This window comes from Aulonocara sp. 'chitande type north' Nkhata Bay, linkage group LG14 (genome assembly GCF_057382095.1).
Source record: "Aulonocara sp. 'chitande type north' Nkhata Bay isolate Kocher_YH1m ecotype deep benthic linkage group LG14, A_spYH_male_GT1.1, whole genome shotgun sequence".
Taxonomy (NCBI): domain Eukaryota; kingdom Metazoa; phylum Chordata; class Actinopteri; order Cichliformes; family Cichlidae; genus Aulonocara; species Aulonocara sp. 'chitande type north' Nkhata Bay.
The window spans coordinates 24,923,229-24,941,690 of NC_141357.1; the positions used below are offsets into that span (position 1 = coordinate 24,923,229).

At 40.8% G+C, this 18,462-nt stretch overlaps 1 protein-coding gene across 1 annotated transcript; it reads left to right on the forward strand.

The window, feature by feature from the left end:
• The first annotated feature begins 951 nt into the window (after positions 1-951).
• kpna4 (karyopherin alpha 4 (importin alpha 3)) lies at positions 952-18,364 on the forward strand. Its single transcript, XM_086261765.1, has 17 exons — positions 952-1,174; positions 2,816-2,860; positions 3,042-3,131; positions 5,882-5,911; positions 6,104-6,156; positions 8,466-8,561; positions 8,797-8,882; positions 9,547-9,633; positions 9,716-9,885; positions 11,010-11,054; positions 11,193-11,324; positions 13,845-13,973; positions 14,554-14,658; positions 14,750-14,821; positions 15,016-15,178; positions 15,263-15,357; positions 15,955-18,364. Exons 1-17 carry the CDS (start codon positions 1,106-1,108, stop codon positions 16,048-16,050), a joined length of 1,563 nt encoding a protein of 520 aa, XP_086117891.1. The 5' UTR covers positions 952-1,105; the 3' UTR covers positions 16,051-18,364.
• The last annotated feature ends 98 nt before the right edge of the window (positions 18,365-18,462 follow it).

An 18,462-nucleotide genomic window follows, 5' to 3' on the forward strand; every position in this document is an offset into this window, starting at 1 on the left:
CCTTTAACTTTAAGTTTAATGTAAGATTAACATATTTAATCCCCTGAGACCTTAATTATAAGAAAAGCAACTACAATTTCAGTAACACGTCTCAGGTTTTCTACATAACAAAGAAGTGCTGCTGTAGTAACAGAAAAATCTGTCAGCACGACACTTTGGGCTTAAATTGTAACAAATTAATGTGTAAAATTATGAGAAAAGTTCTGATATCTCGTTTCCAGAGTATTTTGTAATTTAAAAATTACGTCTTTGTAAATGTGTATCCATCCATTCATTCATCAACATTTCTTTAATACATATAGTAAAAAAAGCTGATCTATTACTCAGTTACTTTGGCATAGTATAATTGGCCTCGAGGAGGTCTTCAATAGTAGAAAAAGCTGTAAAAGTTATGAAAATTACGTTAAAAGTGAAAAATGTTTGCCCTCCTTCACAATTTTTAAAGCCCTCCAGTGGCTGGATTTGGACTCTTTATCGGACCTAAGTTTTACTATTCAATATACATTATTATTTAGTGTTTATTTTTAAATAGGGTATTTGTCAGTGACATATTTTAACATAATCGTCTTAGGGCCTTTTTATATGTTTATTTCAATTTATTTAATTTCGTTTGCGACAATAAAATTTGTTTTTATTCATTTATTTTAACAACTAAAAACACGTCTTTTTAGAATTGCATTTTGTTAACCTTTGTCTGTTTTTGTTTTATACCTTGTGAAGCACTTTGTGATTTTTTTTTTTTATCTAGAAATGTGCTATATAAATAAAATTATACTTACTCACTTACTATTTTTTTTATCAGTTGGCGCTAACACTGTGTGCAGTTCGTACCTCTGACGGTGCATATATATAAATATAAATTAGATATAATGATTAAGTAACTTGTAGTGAGCCCTCCACCAATGAGCGTGTCGGGGAATTCCCCACCCTTCCGCTACGCCAGATCGAGGCTGCCCTCCACCACCGGCATTCCCAGTATGCACCGCGGACTGAGCTGCGAAAAATAGTCCGCTAACGAAAGGCTGAGAAAAGGGAACCAGAAAAGGGGTAGCTCACAGCTAAATCCACGAGTTCATCTGTATTTAACGTAACCAGAAGCGATAACATGGCTGACAACGAGAAACTGGACAACCAGCGGCTGAAGAATTTCAAGAATAAAGGCCGTGATTTGGAGGTAAAAGTTGTGCCGATTGGTGTCGAGGATCTCTCTTTTCCACAGCGTCCGCCGCTCTGTTTGCCTCCAGCTTCGCTGCTCCGCTTCCCTGTGACGTCGTTTCTAATTTCTACCGATGGGAACTTTGTACCCAGAGCCCCGGCCAGGGTCTTTACATAAAGCTTATTTTAAATATTTGGCCGGGGCCGGACGACTCCCTGTCGGGTCTCACTGGTTTCGTTAACCCATGGGCCGCTTTGGCTATAAAACGCGTCAGAAACGCTAGCCTGAGTTCATCTGCTAGCCCGCTGCTAGCCAGGCCCACGGGGTACATGCTAGTTCAACTGAAGACTATCACCCCACAGATAGATTTAGCTCGGCGTGTTAGTCACCGTCTCGTCGAAAAGTTCACACACATGGCTTTCGAGCTGTTCTTTAGAACTATATAATTTATTGCTAAGACAACATGGCGGCATTTTATCGTTATTTTGATACTGCAGTTAGCTAGCCTATGCTAGCTTGGTGATTGGGGTTTGATGGTGGTACTGCTGGCTGCAGTTCCACCCATCCCCCGTCTTTATAATCAAAAACAATGGCGGAAACCAGTTAGCTTCTTTACTGGCCGGTCGCCTGAGTGTTTTAATCAAAGCTTGGAGTTGATTTTCTGTTTGTTTGCATTCTTGTATTTCGTTAATGCTAACGTTACACGTTCCGTGAAAACAGCGCGCATAGCTAAGATAACATGATTACATGAGCTGCAGATCAAAGCTACACGTTAGCTAACGTCGGATCGATAAGTTACCAGGGGAGTTGGAGTCGGGTCAGAGTGTCAGTAATGTTACCCGGCTGATATTGTTTTCAGGCGGGCTTAGTTAAGATGTATAATCAGGATATACTCATACATCCTGTTTGACAAGTCTGTGGCGCGGTAGGCCTCCGGACACGAGCTTCTCGCTTCACAACCTGCTGAAAACTTCAGTTACAAAAGCACGGTGCAGGTTTGTTATTGAAGAACACACGATTTCGCGAGCAGCAACCACAACTTATTTTCTCTTCCGCGTAGGACGGCTACTGTCGTTAGATTCAACAATCCTACTTTAAAATGTCTCTTTATGAAGATTTTATTTTAAATAAAACCCGTCCAGCTCTTAGTCATTACTTTACTATGAAGAAATATTTAAACTGCTCTCCCAAGTCTTGGCCATCAGAGGACCGAAAATAAACATTATAACCAATGTACTATTCAACAAAACGTTCCTCTTTTAGCTTTTCTCCATAAACAGTGAGTAAGACTACCGTGCATTTCTTACAAATTATGCAGTCCATGAATATTAATACAGTAGTGCAGGTTTGATCATAAAGCAGTACAACACAGCATCACAAATATTAATTACCTTTTGCAGAACTGCAGTGTTTTCATATGATGATAAAATGTTGGTTAAGTGTACCTCATCGTGTTTGTTCCTTAAAGGGAAGATCATTAATAAAATATTGTCTTTGTCAAAGAATAGAAGAATTATCTGTGTTGTTAGGGTCTTAAAGCTAAGTAATATTAGGTCAGTCACTCATTTGTAGTTTGTATGATTTGAATTGATAGAAGACAGTATAGGCTTATTAAAGCTCTCCTTCTGTATAATCTTCCCGTGCCATCTTTCCTCACAGACTATGAGAAGACAGAGGACTGAAGTAGTGGTGGAACTCAGAAAGGTAATCACATTTGTATTTTTTAAATATATTTTCCACCAATTTCAAACACTAACTTTAAGGTACATTATGTTATGGTCTGCTCTTTTATCTGCAAATCTGTGTGACATAGCATGTATGCTAAATTTCTAATTTATTTATGATGAAATTCTGTTTGAGCTTATATGAAGTATTATTTCTACAGAACAAAAGAGATGAGCATCTTCTGAAGAGGAGAAATGTTCCCCATGAGGACATCTGTGAGGACTCTGATGTTGATGGAGATTTCAGATCGGTATGTTTGTTTGTTTTTTGTTTTGTTTTTTTTTAGTTTCCCACTCAAGTCTCCTGTCATTGGGAAGTCAGGTAAACATCTTTTTTAGTTTTTGTGCGTTTTTGTTTGTTTGTTTGTTTGTTTGTTTGTTTGTTTTTTTAAAAGGTGGGGTGTTGTCCAAGCAGTGGGAATGACAGTCTGGGAGGAAGGTTGTCATGACTGTTTGTTCAAGGGGTTTTTGCACATGCAGGTCATCACAGTGATGAAACACTCCAGAGGTTTAGAACCTGCTGACATCTTGTTCATGTGATGCTGCCTCATTGGCTCTCCGTGCTTTACGTCAGCTCGGTGTGGCATTAGTGTGAAAAAACATGCAGTTTGTCTAGCTGTCTGCTTGTTGATGGGTTCTTCCCGAAGGAAGATACTCACTCGGTAGAATGTGTTCAACATACCTTATTTTCAGATATTTAGTTTGCTTTTTACTAAACAGTAATGCCACATTTTTATTTTATTTTTATTATGTTAACTGTGCAGTGAACACCTATTCTGTTTCCTAAAATGTATTCTAGGTAAGAAAAGGCAACATAAAAATATATGTAGTACTGTTTCAGCTGCCCCAAATCATTTTTCCCCAAGTGTCTCAGACCTGACATCATATGCTTTTTAATCTTCAGGGTAGGGGTTGGGGTCAATTTAAACAATGTGTAAATGCATGCACAGTCAAGTTAATCAGTGAAGTAAAATATCATGGTATTGGAGCCTATTAAATGACCTACATCCTTTTACTCTGTAATCAGAATCAGAATACTTTATTCATCCCGAGGGAAATTAGGGGTTACAGCAGGCAGCACGCTAATGGCGCATGCGCACTCACAAAGGAACCTTCTGACCAACTTTACACAAACATCACATTGGGCAGACATGTCAGAAGGTAGGCTGATAGGAAAAAAACAACGAAAATACACTACATGAGGTAAGAGGAGGAGAAAAAAAACTCCACTGACCCATTTCAAGTGGTACAGTGTTTTTGTTGGGTGATACACTAGCTGTTTGTATTTAGCTATAATGTTTTTAAGTTCAAAATACTCATCACTTTCTGGAGTGATGACAAGGAGGCAGAGAGGGCCTATCTGGACATTTCATGGTTGATTTAAAGAAATGTCATCAGCCCACTTCAGTCTCTATGGCTGTGTTTTAATAATGTTACTTCCACACAACAAAGGAGCTCTGAGACAAAGGTGACCAACAAAGCCACCTTCCTTAAATGTAAAGGGTCAGCTGATAACAAGAATATTGCTCTCGCTTAAATTTTTGCTGCTCTCATCAGTGGGCCTTGGGTCTTTTCTCTCATTGGACAGCCCTGAAATCTGATTAAACACAGAAGACATCGGGCATTTCAAGGTGTACTTTATTTTCAACAACATATTTTTCTTAACATATGTCACAAGGTGCTTTTCTGGATGTGCAAGAAGTTGGATCATCAGTTTTAAACCTTACATCAGGGGTCCCCAACCCCAGTCCACGAGGGCCGGTGTCCCTGCAGGTTTAAGATCTCACCCTGGGTCAACACACCTGAATCACATGATTAGTTCATTGCCAGGCCTCTGGAGAACTTCAAGACATGTTGAGAAGGTAATTTATCCATTTAAGTCAGCTGTGATGGATCGAGGACACATCTAAAACCTGCAGGGACACCAGCCCATGTGGACTGAGATTGGGGACTCCGTCTTACACCCTGAGAAGCTTGAAACTATCTGCAATTGTCTCAGTAACCATCTTGTTGTATAGGCAGTGTTGGCTCACGCTTCATGTTTTGTGCTAACGGTGTCACACAAAATGGATCCATCATGTCTGGATTTGGTGGCATTGCTGGGTTAAAATGGCCACTCAGCAGTTCAAAATTGCAATCACTCTGACGACCTCATAGTGTTGAGAAAGCTAACTCGGAGTGAGCTGCTTAGCAGTAGATCAACAGTGACATGCTGCTCTGACTCACTGCAAAACATTACACTGGCCTTTGTGAAAGTCTGCTTTAACTACTCATCACACCAGTGATAGTGGTTTTAAGGTTTATTTAATTGTTTCCTTAAGGATGCTTTTTGTTAGCTTCTGCAGAATAAGTAGTTTGGACCTTACGACTGAATCCTCTTTCCCTCAGCTGTTCCTTTCATTATTCTTGTCTCAAGTATTTTTAATATCTCTAGGTTGGAGTTGCCTCTTTAATCATCTGCCCAGACATCGAATGTAAATACAACATCATAAATCTGCTTCACTCAGAGATGCTAGGATTTTTTTTTCTGGTTTCCACTCGTGCTGCATAAATTAATCAGAGGTATCTTCCAATAAGTTCAGCCACTCAGGGCCTACGTTTGACTCTGAACTTCATGTAGGGTGAGGGTGCCAATTGGCATTTTGTCATGGTGAATGACGGCCTGCACGTCCAGCTTGCTGACTGTTACACCGTAACACCAGACTGGTTCAAGCGAGACTCCTGACGGCATTTCTCAATCCCCCAGCCTCCTCTCGCTGTGTCAGCTGGTGCTTTAGACTCTTTCCTGTCTAACAGTTTTCACATATAAAAACAAGAAGCTAACAGATGTCTGCTCGCTGTCCTTCTGATAACTCACTACATGCCTTTAATAGTGCTGTTTGTTTTTTTACACATTGGGTTTAAAATGTTTTCTTTTTCTGTTACACAACCTGTATGTTTTTGTACTTTTGGGTTTACGTGTTTAACAGAGTCCTAATCTTTCTGAAATCTTCTTCTTCAGCAAAACACCTCTCTTGAAGCAATAGTACAAGTAAGTGCTATATTTCCTTTCCTGTTATTTGAATGATTAATTACAAATAACAAATGTCCTTTAAAGTCTGCTTAATGTCTTATAATATACTCCCTCTAACTAAAAATATTTTGGAAAACACACATTGTTGCTATAAAATAAATATGTTGATTGTTGTATTGTGCGTGATTCATTTGTATTTTCTTTTTTTAGAATGCTACCAGTGATAACCAGGGCGTCCAGCTGAGCGCTGTTCAGGCCGCCAGGTAAAAACACACACTTGGCCTGCCTCAGGACGGACCCTGATAACTATTCTTTCTTTTACATCATGTTGCAAATAGAAACCACTGCACATCAACATCTAGGGGGAAAAATGCTGTCCCCTACTACTGTTTGTGGAGTTTTCACAATAAGTGAACTTCACCGACTGACAGAGCTCTGTCTTGGCGGTCTTTCTGGTTGAAATTGCTGGTTCTTTGCAAAATACAACTTCAGTGTTTTGTTTTCTGGGGCGAAGTGTTTGTTGTTTTTTGGTGATCGTGGCTCAAGAGTTGTGAGTTTGCCTTGTAATCGGAAGGTTGCCGGTTCGAGCCCCGGCTTGGACAGTCTCGGTCGTTGTGTCCTTGGGCAAGACACTTCACCCGTTGGTCAGAGGGCCCGGTGGCGCCAGTGTTCGGCAGCCTCGCCTCTGTCAGTGCGCCCCAGAGTGGCTGTGGCTACAATGTAGCTTGCCATCACCAGTGTGTGAATGGGTGGATGACTGGTTTAGGGCTGCCACGATTTGTCGACTAGTCACGATTACGTCGACTATCAAAATCGTCGACGACTGATTTAATAGTCGACGCGTCGTTTGAAACTTTGTACGATCACAAAAGACGCAGGAATAAGTGGCAGGATTTAAGAGTGTAATAACGGACTGAAACAGAAGATGGCAGCATGTACAAGGATGTCAGCTACCGTTAAACCCCGAAGAAGAAGAAGAAGAAGCAGCTGTGTCCCAGAATTCATAGCGCGGCCCAGCGCAGTTTCCAACAATGGCGGCAGCTAGTTAGTTTTAATGTTACTCTTATTATTCTTTCTGGGTCACAAAATAAACGTTTAACATATTTTCAGGCGAGAATGTAGCTGTGTAAACCTCAAATATCTGCTCAGTTTATCAGGACACCACATATTTTCAAAAGCGCTCCGACGTTTTCGGAGACATCTGTTACCCACTAGCTCGTTAGCGAGCCGGGGGCTAGGCTCACTAGCGCCGTGAGAACACCGGACTCCCCGCAAATCGTTTTCAAACCCACCGCCGTCTTTCGCTACTCAGGTTAAATATATATGAGTCACTTAGATAACTTAAAATGTTATTGTTTGGCTTTTTTTTTTAGTATTTTATTTGTTCCTGAGTAAATCAGTTTGTCTGAGATTAAAGTTATAGTTTTTACACAGCTGAATAAACGTCAAGCAGACAGCTGATTATCAGAAGTGTGAGATGCTCCAGAATATACTCCAGTGTCCTGTTATATTTTAGATAGCAAGGAGTTTATTAAACTTCACCGAAACAATCTGCAAATTTCATTAAAATTTAATAAACTATCATCTTGTCTTTATTTTTAGTTAGCACAGACCTTAAACACTTAAAGCTGTAAGCTAATGATAGTTATATAAGAGCAGATGCTGCTGGTGCAATAAGCTGTAGTTTTACGTCTAATGGATGATGATCTGATTAGTCGACTAATCGCAAAAATAATCGGTGACTAGTCGACTATCAAAATAATCGTTTGTGGCAGCCCTAGACTGGTTGTGTAAAGCGCTTTGGGGTCCTTAGGGACTAGAAAAGCGCTATACAAATACAGGCCATTTGCCATTTTTAGTTTGTTTTTGTTTGTTTTTTTTTCTTCCAGCTTTGCTTGACAGATGCGATTCAAGAATAAGCCAGCTCTGTCTAATTAATGGACATTGTAAATGGCTCTGCAGCCCAGTCATGCAGCATAAGGTAGCTGAAACAAATTCACGTGCTGGGAATCTTTTTATTTTTTGTTTGCTCGATGTTAGACGTGCCGGGAAATGCATCGATTTTGTTTTCAGTTTTGTTTTTGACTTTCAACTAATATGAAAACAAGATAAGATATCGAGATAAAATTATTACGGTGCCACATTCTGTTTCACAATACCGCTTTTCGGTTTCGCTACAAATCTACAGCACCACGTGCTGTTACAGACGTCAGAGCTGTGAAGCGTTTAATTCAGCTTGCATTAACAGTGTTCTTAAAATATTAAAGAAATTAAAACGGCACCTCCCCCCCCCCCTTTTGTCTTTAAAACAACAACAACCCAGATGCATGATAAGAGTACACGTGTTAGCTTTCAAAATAACGTTGATTATTTTAGGTGATAATTGGGGTGACGTCTCCTTGGAGTCACTGATATTGTGATTGACTTGCATTCTCAAGATACTTGAAATTCTTGAGCTGTTTCTCTCTGTGCTCAGTCGCTTCAGCTTGGTGTTTGTGTGTGGGTTTTTTTTGTGTGTGTGGTTGTGTGAGAGAGAGAGTAATTGTCTTTTGTTTTCTCTTTGTTTTTGTAGAAAATTGTTGTCCAGTGACCGTAATCCTCCCATAGATGACCTGATTAAGTCTGGGATCCTTCCTATCCTGGTGCATTGCCTGGACAGAGATGACAAGTAAGCCAGCTGTAGCTCTTGTTTGCCTGCATGTAGCGTTGAGTTTGTGTTTTAGCGCACCCTACATCCAAACAACGTCACAGATGTGCAAATACATTTTAGTTTTCACTTTCCAGGAATGGTGGAACATAATCGGCTCATTAGTATTCTTTCTGTTCATTAGTACTCTTACTGTTAAACACACTGACACAATTATGCTCACTCCTATAATTGCCTCTTCTGCACCTTTCCACAGCCCCTCTCTCCAGTTTGAGGCCGCCTGGGCTCTAACCAACATAGCCTCTGGGACCTCAGAGCAGACTCAAGCTGTGGTCCAGTCTAGTAAGTTTCACTTCTCTTTCTTAGCTTTATCTTGCTTTACTCTGTAATGTGTCTTTCTTAATCTAAATTTAGCCTGGGAGATAATAAGGTGGTAAAATTAACTTTTGAGAAATCAAGATTTTTATTGCAGTTAAAGACTTTTGACGAGGTGAAGACTTGTGCAAATTTCTGTAATATAAAATACTAGTATAAGTACTAGCGACCTCAGTAATTTGGAAAACACAGATTGTAATGGGTAATTCCGCATTTGTAAAGATTAACTTTGTGATATTGGTTTAATTCTACTTGTAAAAGTGGAATTGTGCTGTTTTCCTTAGGCCTGAGATCGGTTGGAGGTGCCCTAACAACCATTAGTCGCTAGGAAAAATGTGTAGCCCCTGACTGGTTTCATGGCCTGTGTGACCCGGGCCTTATCAAAGCCGCCTTCTTAACCACGTTCTTTGTTTCTTGGTGTCATGACCTGTTTGTGGTTGATCACATTAAACGGCAGTGCTTATCATTACAGTACATACAGTCCCAATCATTGATGCATTATGCAGTCTTAACAGCAACATTTAGTCATCTTAATCAGGTTTAAAAGTGCTTTCTTAGTTAAGATCTTACAAATTTCTTTGTTTAGTCAGTGATTTGTTTATTTTTTTATAATCTGTTTTCCTTTGTTTAGACGCTGTGCCGCTCTTCTTGAGGCTGCTTCACTCTCCTCACCAGAATGTGTGTGAACAGGCCGTCTGGGCTCTGGGAAACATCATAGGTGAGCTGCAATGAACAGAATGAACGGGACTGCGTTAGAAATTAATCCTCATTCTGTCCTAAAATCTGTGTGTTCTTTCCAGGTGATGGCCCTCAGTGCAGAGATTATGTGATCAGCTTGGGTGTGGTGAAGCCCTTGCTCTCCTTCATCAGTCCCTCCATCCCCATAACCTTCCTCCGCAATGTCACTTGGGTCATGGTCAACCTTTGCCGTCACAAGGATCCTCCACCACCCATGGAGACAATCCAGGAGGTATGTGGAGAGAGTGCATGTGCTTAGGGGTGTAGGAATGCACTGTCATCATTTGGTTTTGCGTTTTTATTCCCTCATTTATACCAAGAGCAAAAAACATTTGAGGGTCTTTGAATTTTAACATTGAGACGGTGCAAAATAAACTTGAACCATCGACCGCTTCATTTATGGACGTCTTAACTTATTTGTGTTTCTATTTGCTGGCTGTACCTTTATGTAGAAAAGCAACCTCACCTATGTCCTTGATGTTACCACAGTTAATGCTTTGCTTGTGGGTTTAAAAACACCTTCAATAGTTTGAAGTCTTGTTGAAGAAAAACATGATGACCATTTAGTAAGTTATGGGTCATAAACTGGAGACAAAAAGGGGGCGATAAATAGCAGGCAGCTCGAGACTTCAATAACATACAGGTGATGTCACAGTGGTTATGTCCATCCTTTATATACAGTTTGCAGTATGTGCAGTTACAAGTCCTGAAAAATGGGTTGAAAATATTAAGGTGTAAGGGAAGCCAGCATTTATATAGACCAGGTTGGGGGAACTCCAGGCCTCAAGGGCCGGTGTCCTGCAGGTTTTAGATATCACGCTGGGTCAACACACCTGAACCAAATGATTAGTTCATTACCAGGCCTCTGGGGAACCTCAAGACATGTTTAGGGGGTAATTTAGCCATTACAATCAGCTGTGTTGGATCAAGGACACATCTAAAACTTGCAGCCCTGGAGTTCCCCACCCCAGGTATAGACATTTGAACTGTCTGATCCATCTAAATGTATCAGGGAGTATCAAGTTGGACGTTGGGACAGTATGTCAGCAATGGATTGTGGCAGATAAACTGATTTAAGTCCGCATCTGTGAGACTTCATGTCCTGTTCAAGTGTTAGATGCAAGGCACACAGTGCAGAATTCAGTGAACCTGTGGTTAGGTGAGGCCAGTCAAAGGACAGCAGCTTTGTTTTAGTTATGTGTTTTAATCAGGTGATTCAGAGAAGAGTTGTCAGAAATTATAGTGGTTAATTACGTCAACGCTGCAGCTATGATCAAACTTGAATCATGCCAGGAACTTTACTTGTGTTTTCACTCTCATTTTATCCACCTCGTAACAGTTTATTTTCTTTCTCAGATACTGCCAGCTCTCTGCGTTCTGATCCACCACACTGACGTCAGTGTAAGTACCCAGAACTGTCCTACGTAACCACGATGCACACTGGCTTCCCAGTTCCAGCTAAATTATCCCTGTCGAATCAAGTTTACACAGAAAGCAAAATGTAATCATTTGAATCTTTTCTTTCTTTGCTACCTCCAGATCTTGGTAGACACAGTGTGGGCTCTGTCCTACCTGACAGATGCTGGGAACGAGCAGATCCAAATGGTTATTGACTCCGGCATTGTCCCACATCTGGTACCTCTGCTCAGTCACCAGGAGGTTAAAGTTCAGGTATGGGAAAAGGGCATGGGGGCGTTTTTATGTCTAATTAAACCTAAATTGGGTATTGTTTTTAAAAACCCCATTGATGCAGAAGAATTAACCAACATCATGTGAAGATTAGCGCTGCATTCAACCAAAAAATATCTTGGTTGACTGAAATTTTACCCACTCTTCAAGTTATTAAACAGTTGCACAGAGAAGTAAACTTTCACATCACGTTTACATTAAATAAATCCGACTCAGTTGTCTGTGTTCCCTCTAAAGCTCCTTTCGAGTGCTCCCTTATTCACTCAAGTTTTACATCGGATGCTTTTCCTGACACAACCACTCTAAGTGTTGTTATAACTTATGAACAAAGATTAAAAAACAAGATTTGTGATACATTAAATCACTCTTACCAAGTTATCTAAAATGATGACAGATTGGGATCCAACCAGTACTCATCCATCTGAAAATAGACCTGCATTAACTGGTAATCCTAGAAGAACAGACTTTGGACTTCATGTCCAGAACAAACTGTTAGACTATTGCTGTTGTGATTTCTCGTTTACATGAGAGAGGAGGCTTTAAGTCCTGCTTGGTCTGTGTGTCGCTGAGACATTGAAACAGTGATGCTGACCAAACGCACTAAAAGATGTCAGTTCTGAGCATTAAATAAGAAGTTAGCAGAAACTAACCCACATAGGTTAGCATGCTGCATTAAAGCTATGTGCTTTGTTGCTTGTCAACAACCCAAAACATCTTTGACATGTTATCAGTTACTCTGAAACAGCATAAACAGCCTGCACTTTTAAAAGTATTTGGCAGTATCTAGGTTCGGGTTGGTTTCAAAACGCATAGCTTGTTATTAGAGATGGCACGATGCCACTGTTTTATGTCCGATACCGATATCATAAATTTGGATATCTGCCGATACCGATATGAATCCGATATAGTGTTTTTTTAATCAATAAAACTGTTTTTTTTTTTGTTTTTTTTTAATATCCTGCTGCTTTTTGTATAAGTTCATACTCAAGTAAAAAAACAAACACTAAAGCTATTCTGTTATACCTGTATGTAAAAAAATACACTGCACCCAAAATATTTCATAGTTCAGCAACACTGATCAATCTAATAAACTTAAACCTGCACCATCCTCCCTATTCTGGTATTTTAAAGAGTACTTAGCAGAAATATTAAGCAACCTAACTAATAGCAAGAAAGAAAAAAAAAAATAGGGAACCACCCCCCACTCTCCACCTCATGATGCTTAATCGACGTAATAAGCTTTAATTTGATGCAGTGTGGGGAAAAAAAATGCACAGAAATCAATTCTTTTTCAAGAGTAATTTAATAGATTCAACATCTTTCTTCAACAGAACTGCAGACTGCACAGATGGTACCTCCCCAAAGGAAAAAGTACTATAGCTTACTAGGGTATATTAGACTTAATAGTTATTATATACAGTAATGGACTTCTATACATTTTACATCACATTAAAACTTTGGGTGTAAGATTCAGATAATTATTTATTAAAAGCTAGACATTTTAAATGAGAATAAGAAAGAAAAGTATGTCTTTGTGCCCCCTTTTCCCTGTTCATGCCCTATCGGCCCCCCTGGCTAAACTTTGCTAGATCCGCCCCTGCACAGTTACCAGCCGTCAGCTACGTAGAAAAAGATCCTGGTGTAGAAAGTAATATTAAATAAATTCTAACAACAGCTTATCAAGCTTAAACGTGCTGCTGTTGTTCAGCCGCTGGTTTCCTCTTTCTGGTGCAAAGTGGGCCAAAAACAAACAAGAGAGACAGACTCGCGACAGAAAAGCCGATCAGCTGATCATTGATCAGTTTCATGATTGAAGTAGCAGCAGGAGAGGGAGGGAGAGAGAGGCAGTCGCTCCATATATGGTTGTTAAGCTTAACGCGGGAATGCTTTACAAACATTCAGAGATGAACTTGCACACCTGCTTTACTTCTCTCTGGGATAACTTCCTTGGAGATGAAATGCCGGATTGCTAGTGAGGCTACAAATACACACAGCCCTCTATCACGTGAGCACACTGCTCCGACGTGCTACGGTTATGAGCTGAGTTACACCATGTCGCAAGTTTTTTGAGGTGCTTTTTTTGATATTTAATGGATCGGATTACATTTTTTATTTCCCTCCGATATCCGATCCAGTAATTTACGTCAGTATCGGACCGATACGTAATATTGGATCGGTCCATCTCTACTTTTTATAGACCACCAATGGCAGCTTGGGTTGCGTGGGATTATATTGACCAACCAAGCAATATGGACGATCCAGCCAGAGTACCTAAAATGTAAAAATCATAAAATACTACTTCTGTTATCTCAACACTGGAAACATTAATAATTGTACTAAGTGAAGCAAAAATGTGGTGATAATTCTTCTTTTTAACTGCTCTTACTGTTTAACTCCAGTGAGATTTGTCTTAGTTTCTTTGTGCTACAAGCATATTGAGTATTACGAAAGAAGTCTTCTTTGTATGTGTCATCATCAAACACGCTTCCTCTCCACATGCAGACCGCTGCCCTGAGGGCTGTTGGGAACATTGTGACCGGCACAGACGAACAGACCCAGGTGGTGCTCAACTGTGACGCCCTCAGCCATTTCCCTGCGCTCCTCACCCACCCAAAGGAGAAAATCAACAAGGTAACGTTCTCCGACTGTTTGTAAGAAACACACAAACTTTGTCAGTCATCTGGAAGTGATGAAAACAGAGACGTTGTGCAAGTGAGTGCTGCGTGAAAGGAAATAGATGGGGCAGATAGCTGAGAGCAGGAATTTAAAAGGTGCAGAACCACAAAGACGAAGAACCGAAGAGGACGCCAACAACTTTATACCTTCAATTAGTAGCATAGATTAGGGGTTTGATAAGGGGTAGTAGTGTGTGTGTGTGTGTGCGCGCGCGTGTGTGATACATGGGTTGGTGGAGAAAGGGTGCTGAAGACCAAGCGTCTCTGCTGATATCGGAGTGCATCTGAGACCAGTTACGTAAAAAAAGAGGCCTCCTTTTTGTGACTGGTCGATGATTAGAGCCTCAAAGTCACCCTCTCCCCGCCCACTGCACTGTGTCTCAGCCGGGGGTCAAAACTCTGTTTCGACCCCTGGGTTCTGATCCAGCTCTCACTTGCTTTGTGATCAAACATACACTGAATCTCTGTGACACAGCACATCATTCTCATGAGAGAAAATCATCACTAACTCTTGTGTTTATGCTTTTGTCCTGTAGGAGGCAGTGTGGTTCCTGTCCAACATCACAGCAGGTAACCAGCAACAGGTGCAGGCCGTCATTGACGCCAAGCTGGTTCCCATGATCATTCACCTGCTCGATAAGGTTTGTATCCATCTTAAATTGATCCTGTTTAATTACTTTCAGAGAGCTTCTGGGTGATGGATGGGTTGCTTACATTGAATGTATGTTTTAGGGTGACTTTGGCACTCAGAAAGAAGCAGCCTGGGCCATCAGTAACCTGACAATAAGCGGGAGGAAAGATCAGGTAAGCCTCTCCCAAACACATGAAAAGTGTACAAGAAATGGGAAGTCAGTGGTATGGAAGTTCTGTAAACATAGAACTGAAATGACTTCATAATATTTGCTGCTTTAAGCTTAATCATTTTCATTGATGTGTAAAATGCTCTTCCTTTTTTAACGCGGTGAGTTATTGATAGTGCATCTCTGTGTCGTCTTCAGGTGGCACACCTGATCGAGAAGCAGGTGATCCCTCCATTCTGCAACCTGCTCACAGTGAAGGACGCTCAGGTTGTGCAGGTTGTTCTCGATGGCCTCAGCAATATCCTAAAAATGGCTGACGATGAGGCAGAAACTATTGCTAACCTCATTGAGGAATGCGGAGGTCAGTGTCACCTTTACCATCACAATTGTTGGTCTTAACTTGTTAACATCAGGTGTTAATGTGTAATTGTTTTTTGTTTCACAGGTCTGGAAAAGGTGGAGCAACTGCAGAATCATGAAAATGAAGATATCTACAAATTGGCATACGAAATTATTGATCAGTTCTTCTCATCTGATGATGTAAGTTACTTAGGATATCTGCAGTTTTTGTTTTTTTTTTGTTTAGGCTTTCAAGTGATTTTAAAAAAAAGTCTTCACACTGATCAAATGAAGATGAACAGGTTAGCTCTGAGTTGTCACAAATGGGGCTCCAGTTTCGCCCTTTCCACTGTACTTTGAGCCACAAATCATAGTGTAAGTCTGAAAATGGATCCTGCCCAGTGTGGCTGTCCAAACTGCTAATTTGATTCGGGTCAGCGGTCTGAATCACTGTCAGCTTTAGGTCGTTACCATGGTGCTGTCATACCACAAAGCAAGGTGGTTAATCCAAGGAGAAGTGCCAAAGTGATTGTTTGTATTGACAGTTCTTCTATTTAGGATGTAGATAAACTTTAATATCCCTGAGGAGCAAGTTGGCAAGACAGCCCACTTCCAGAAACCCAGAATCACATACCAGAATTCACAAAGTTAACTTCAATAGGTAGAGCTACGTAGACCCACTTTCTTTAGAAAGCTGCTGATGGTCCCTGGCTCAGGAACAGCGGCTGGCTATCGTCTTGACCCTAACGCCTCGTCTGCTGACAGTGTTAATGCTCCTTTTACTCGTCTGTCTTTCAGATCGATGAAGACACCAACCTGGTCCCGGAGGCCATCCAGGGCGGAACTTACGGCTTCAACTCAGCCAACGTGCCAGCCGAGGGATTCCAGTTCTAGACGGCATCTGGGGTATTCTGGAGTTTTGTTCACGATGCAGCACTCTGTTCAACATATAAAAAATTAGGAGAGAAAGGGCGAGAGAGAGCGAGTGTGAGAAATTTGATCCATTGTGCTTGGCTCGTGGGATCCATGGCTGCATCTTATCTGAAAGAAAAATATGTGGATTTCATTTGGCATTCCAGGGGAACCAGCCCAAATGAAGTTTGAGATGGCGAGTGGGTGCGAGTGAGAATGAGTGGCTACATGTTGCAAAAAAAAGCAAAACATCTACATCGAATGTGTTGAGAGACATGCCGACATAACTTGTGTTATTGGAGCTGTCGTCCTCGGAAAACTACTTCAAATGACAAGAAAAACGAAAATAAGAAAAACTCCATGTCTGCCCAGGGAGAACCAAGGACATTAAAAAAAAAAAAAGAAAATCAAGTGATCTTGAAATATTACAATACAGCAAAATGCAGAAATGATTATAACTATGATTATGAACTGAGATGAACAACGAACCATCACAATTCTGCGGTCCTCCGACTAGAGAGGGCGCCAGCCTCAATGTGCCCCTCCCCCAATCGGCCACGCTATCAGACATGTGTGTGAATGGACCCATTGTGTACGAATGTCTGGACTCAGCGCTGAGGAGCCAGGTTCATCTCCTCCAACGAGACGCCCCCCCACGCGGGGCGCAGTCCTCTCCCCCTGGTGGGCGGGGCCAGGAGTCCGGCTGCGCGTGTTCGCATGTTGCGAGAGAGTGGACGGATGAGTCGTGTGTGCTTGGCTGCGTGCGTGAACTGGGAGTGTGCGAGACTGGGTGAGAACGCATGCAGAGATGAGGAAAAATGAAAAAACAACCAACAACAACAACAAAAAAAGATACAAAAACATCTGAAGAGAAAAGAAAATTGCAACAATGAGGTTCGCAAAGGTTTCAGGAAGAAATTCTGCCTTTGAGAGGCTGATCTGCGAAATCCCTGAAAGAAGGAACTGTGGATATGAGAAAACCATCGTCGTCACCAGGATTTTGTTTTTGATTTATTAAGTTAGTATTAATTGACACTGGACAATGTTATTGGCAGGTGTGGAGCAGCAGTGCATTGTATTAAGATGCATTTGGTGGCTTTTGGGCTTTTTTTTTTTTTTTTTTTTTTTTTTGCCTCCAGTGTATTTTCTTTTTCTTTCTTTTCCTTTTTTATGACTTTGTTTTCCAGCTTTTAGTTTCATATCGCTTCTGTAAAGGTGATTGATGACCATCGTACTCCATCCTCACACCACATCCCTAACCTACACACCAGATATGGGCTTGATGCTGTGAAATTGTTGACACCTTCACTTTATAATCAACCAAATGACCTGTTCCTCCTTGTAACTCCTTTATTTTCCCCCACCCCTTTTCCCTTCAATTAACAGCAAAATCACTGCTTTGCAGTACTGTTGCCATAGCTTTGATTGTCACCAAGGGAGAAGAGGACAATGGCCATTTCACGTAGGATTGTGAATCATAACCTTTGCATGTACTAAACTATAGCACAGTTATTTTTTTAGGGTATTTTAGTTTCCTTAGGCTGTGGATACAGTGTAATTTTCATTTTAAGTAAAACTGTGCTTAAATGTTACATGTTTCTCCTTCCCCTTTTCCCTCACTAGTGTCTGATTTGCTAAATAATCTATATGGTTTTTGCACATGTATTGCAAAGTGAGGCCTGACGTCTTTCTGAAGGTGTGCTGGCGGGTTTTTATAGGTTTTGACCTGCCAGCAAAATCTCAATATGCATCACTCACTCAACCACAATCTGTTGTCTTTCAAGAGTAATCCAAGGATACTTTTTAGTGAGAAATTGAGTTTATTTCAGGTGGTTTAACCTCCCCCACTTTTTTTTTTTTTCTCAAGGTCAGAGGGTGTCCCACACATCAGACTGGAGTATGTGGGTTTTCCTGAATAATATATAAACCCATGAACAAGTTTGCTGTAACTTTAGTACCTGAGTCCTTTAGCCCCATTACTCCCCTTTCCTCTTTCTGCCAGCTAGGTGTACTACCCCTTTAATTTTTTTTTTTTTTTGTGTTAACTTCAAACACTGTAGTAATGATTACACATTGTGCTCATAAATAAGCCTTCTGTTTGAACATAGGGGTATTTTTTTTTTGCAGCATTCCTTGTTAGCAAACGTGGTTTCAAATTTAAAATTACGACTGGGAAAGAAAAAATAAATAAATGAATGAGGTGGCTTCCCCCCCAAAAGCAAACTCATTTTTCGGGGGAGATAGGCTACAGGATAGGTTGTCTTCGAGAAAATAAATAGTGAAACCCAAATCGAGAGACTGCGTGTGTGTGTGTGTGATCTGTTGTGTGTCCCTGATAATGTCTTCGCTTCTCCTAACGGTTACAATTTTTCAAATTAGGGGAAAATCGAGTCC

What these genes read in the sequence shown, in the direction of transcription:
- kpna4 (XM_086261765.1), top strand. Translation starts at nt 1,106, where the DNA reads ATGGCTGACAACGAGAAACTGGACAACCAGCGGCTGAAGAATTTCAAG. An exon ending in TGCCTGGACAGAGATGACAA is followed by an intron (nt 8,562 to 8,796) that starts GTAAGCCAGCTG and finishes ACCTTTCCACAG; the next exon opens with CCCCTCTCTCCAGTTTGAGG. An exon ending in CCATGGAGACAATCCAGGAG is followed by an intron (nt 9,886 to 11,009) that starts GTATGTGGAGAG and finishes TTTCTTTCTCAG; the next exon opens with ATACTGCCAGCTCTCTGCGT.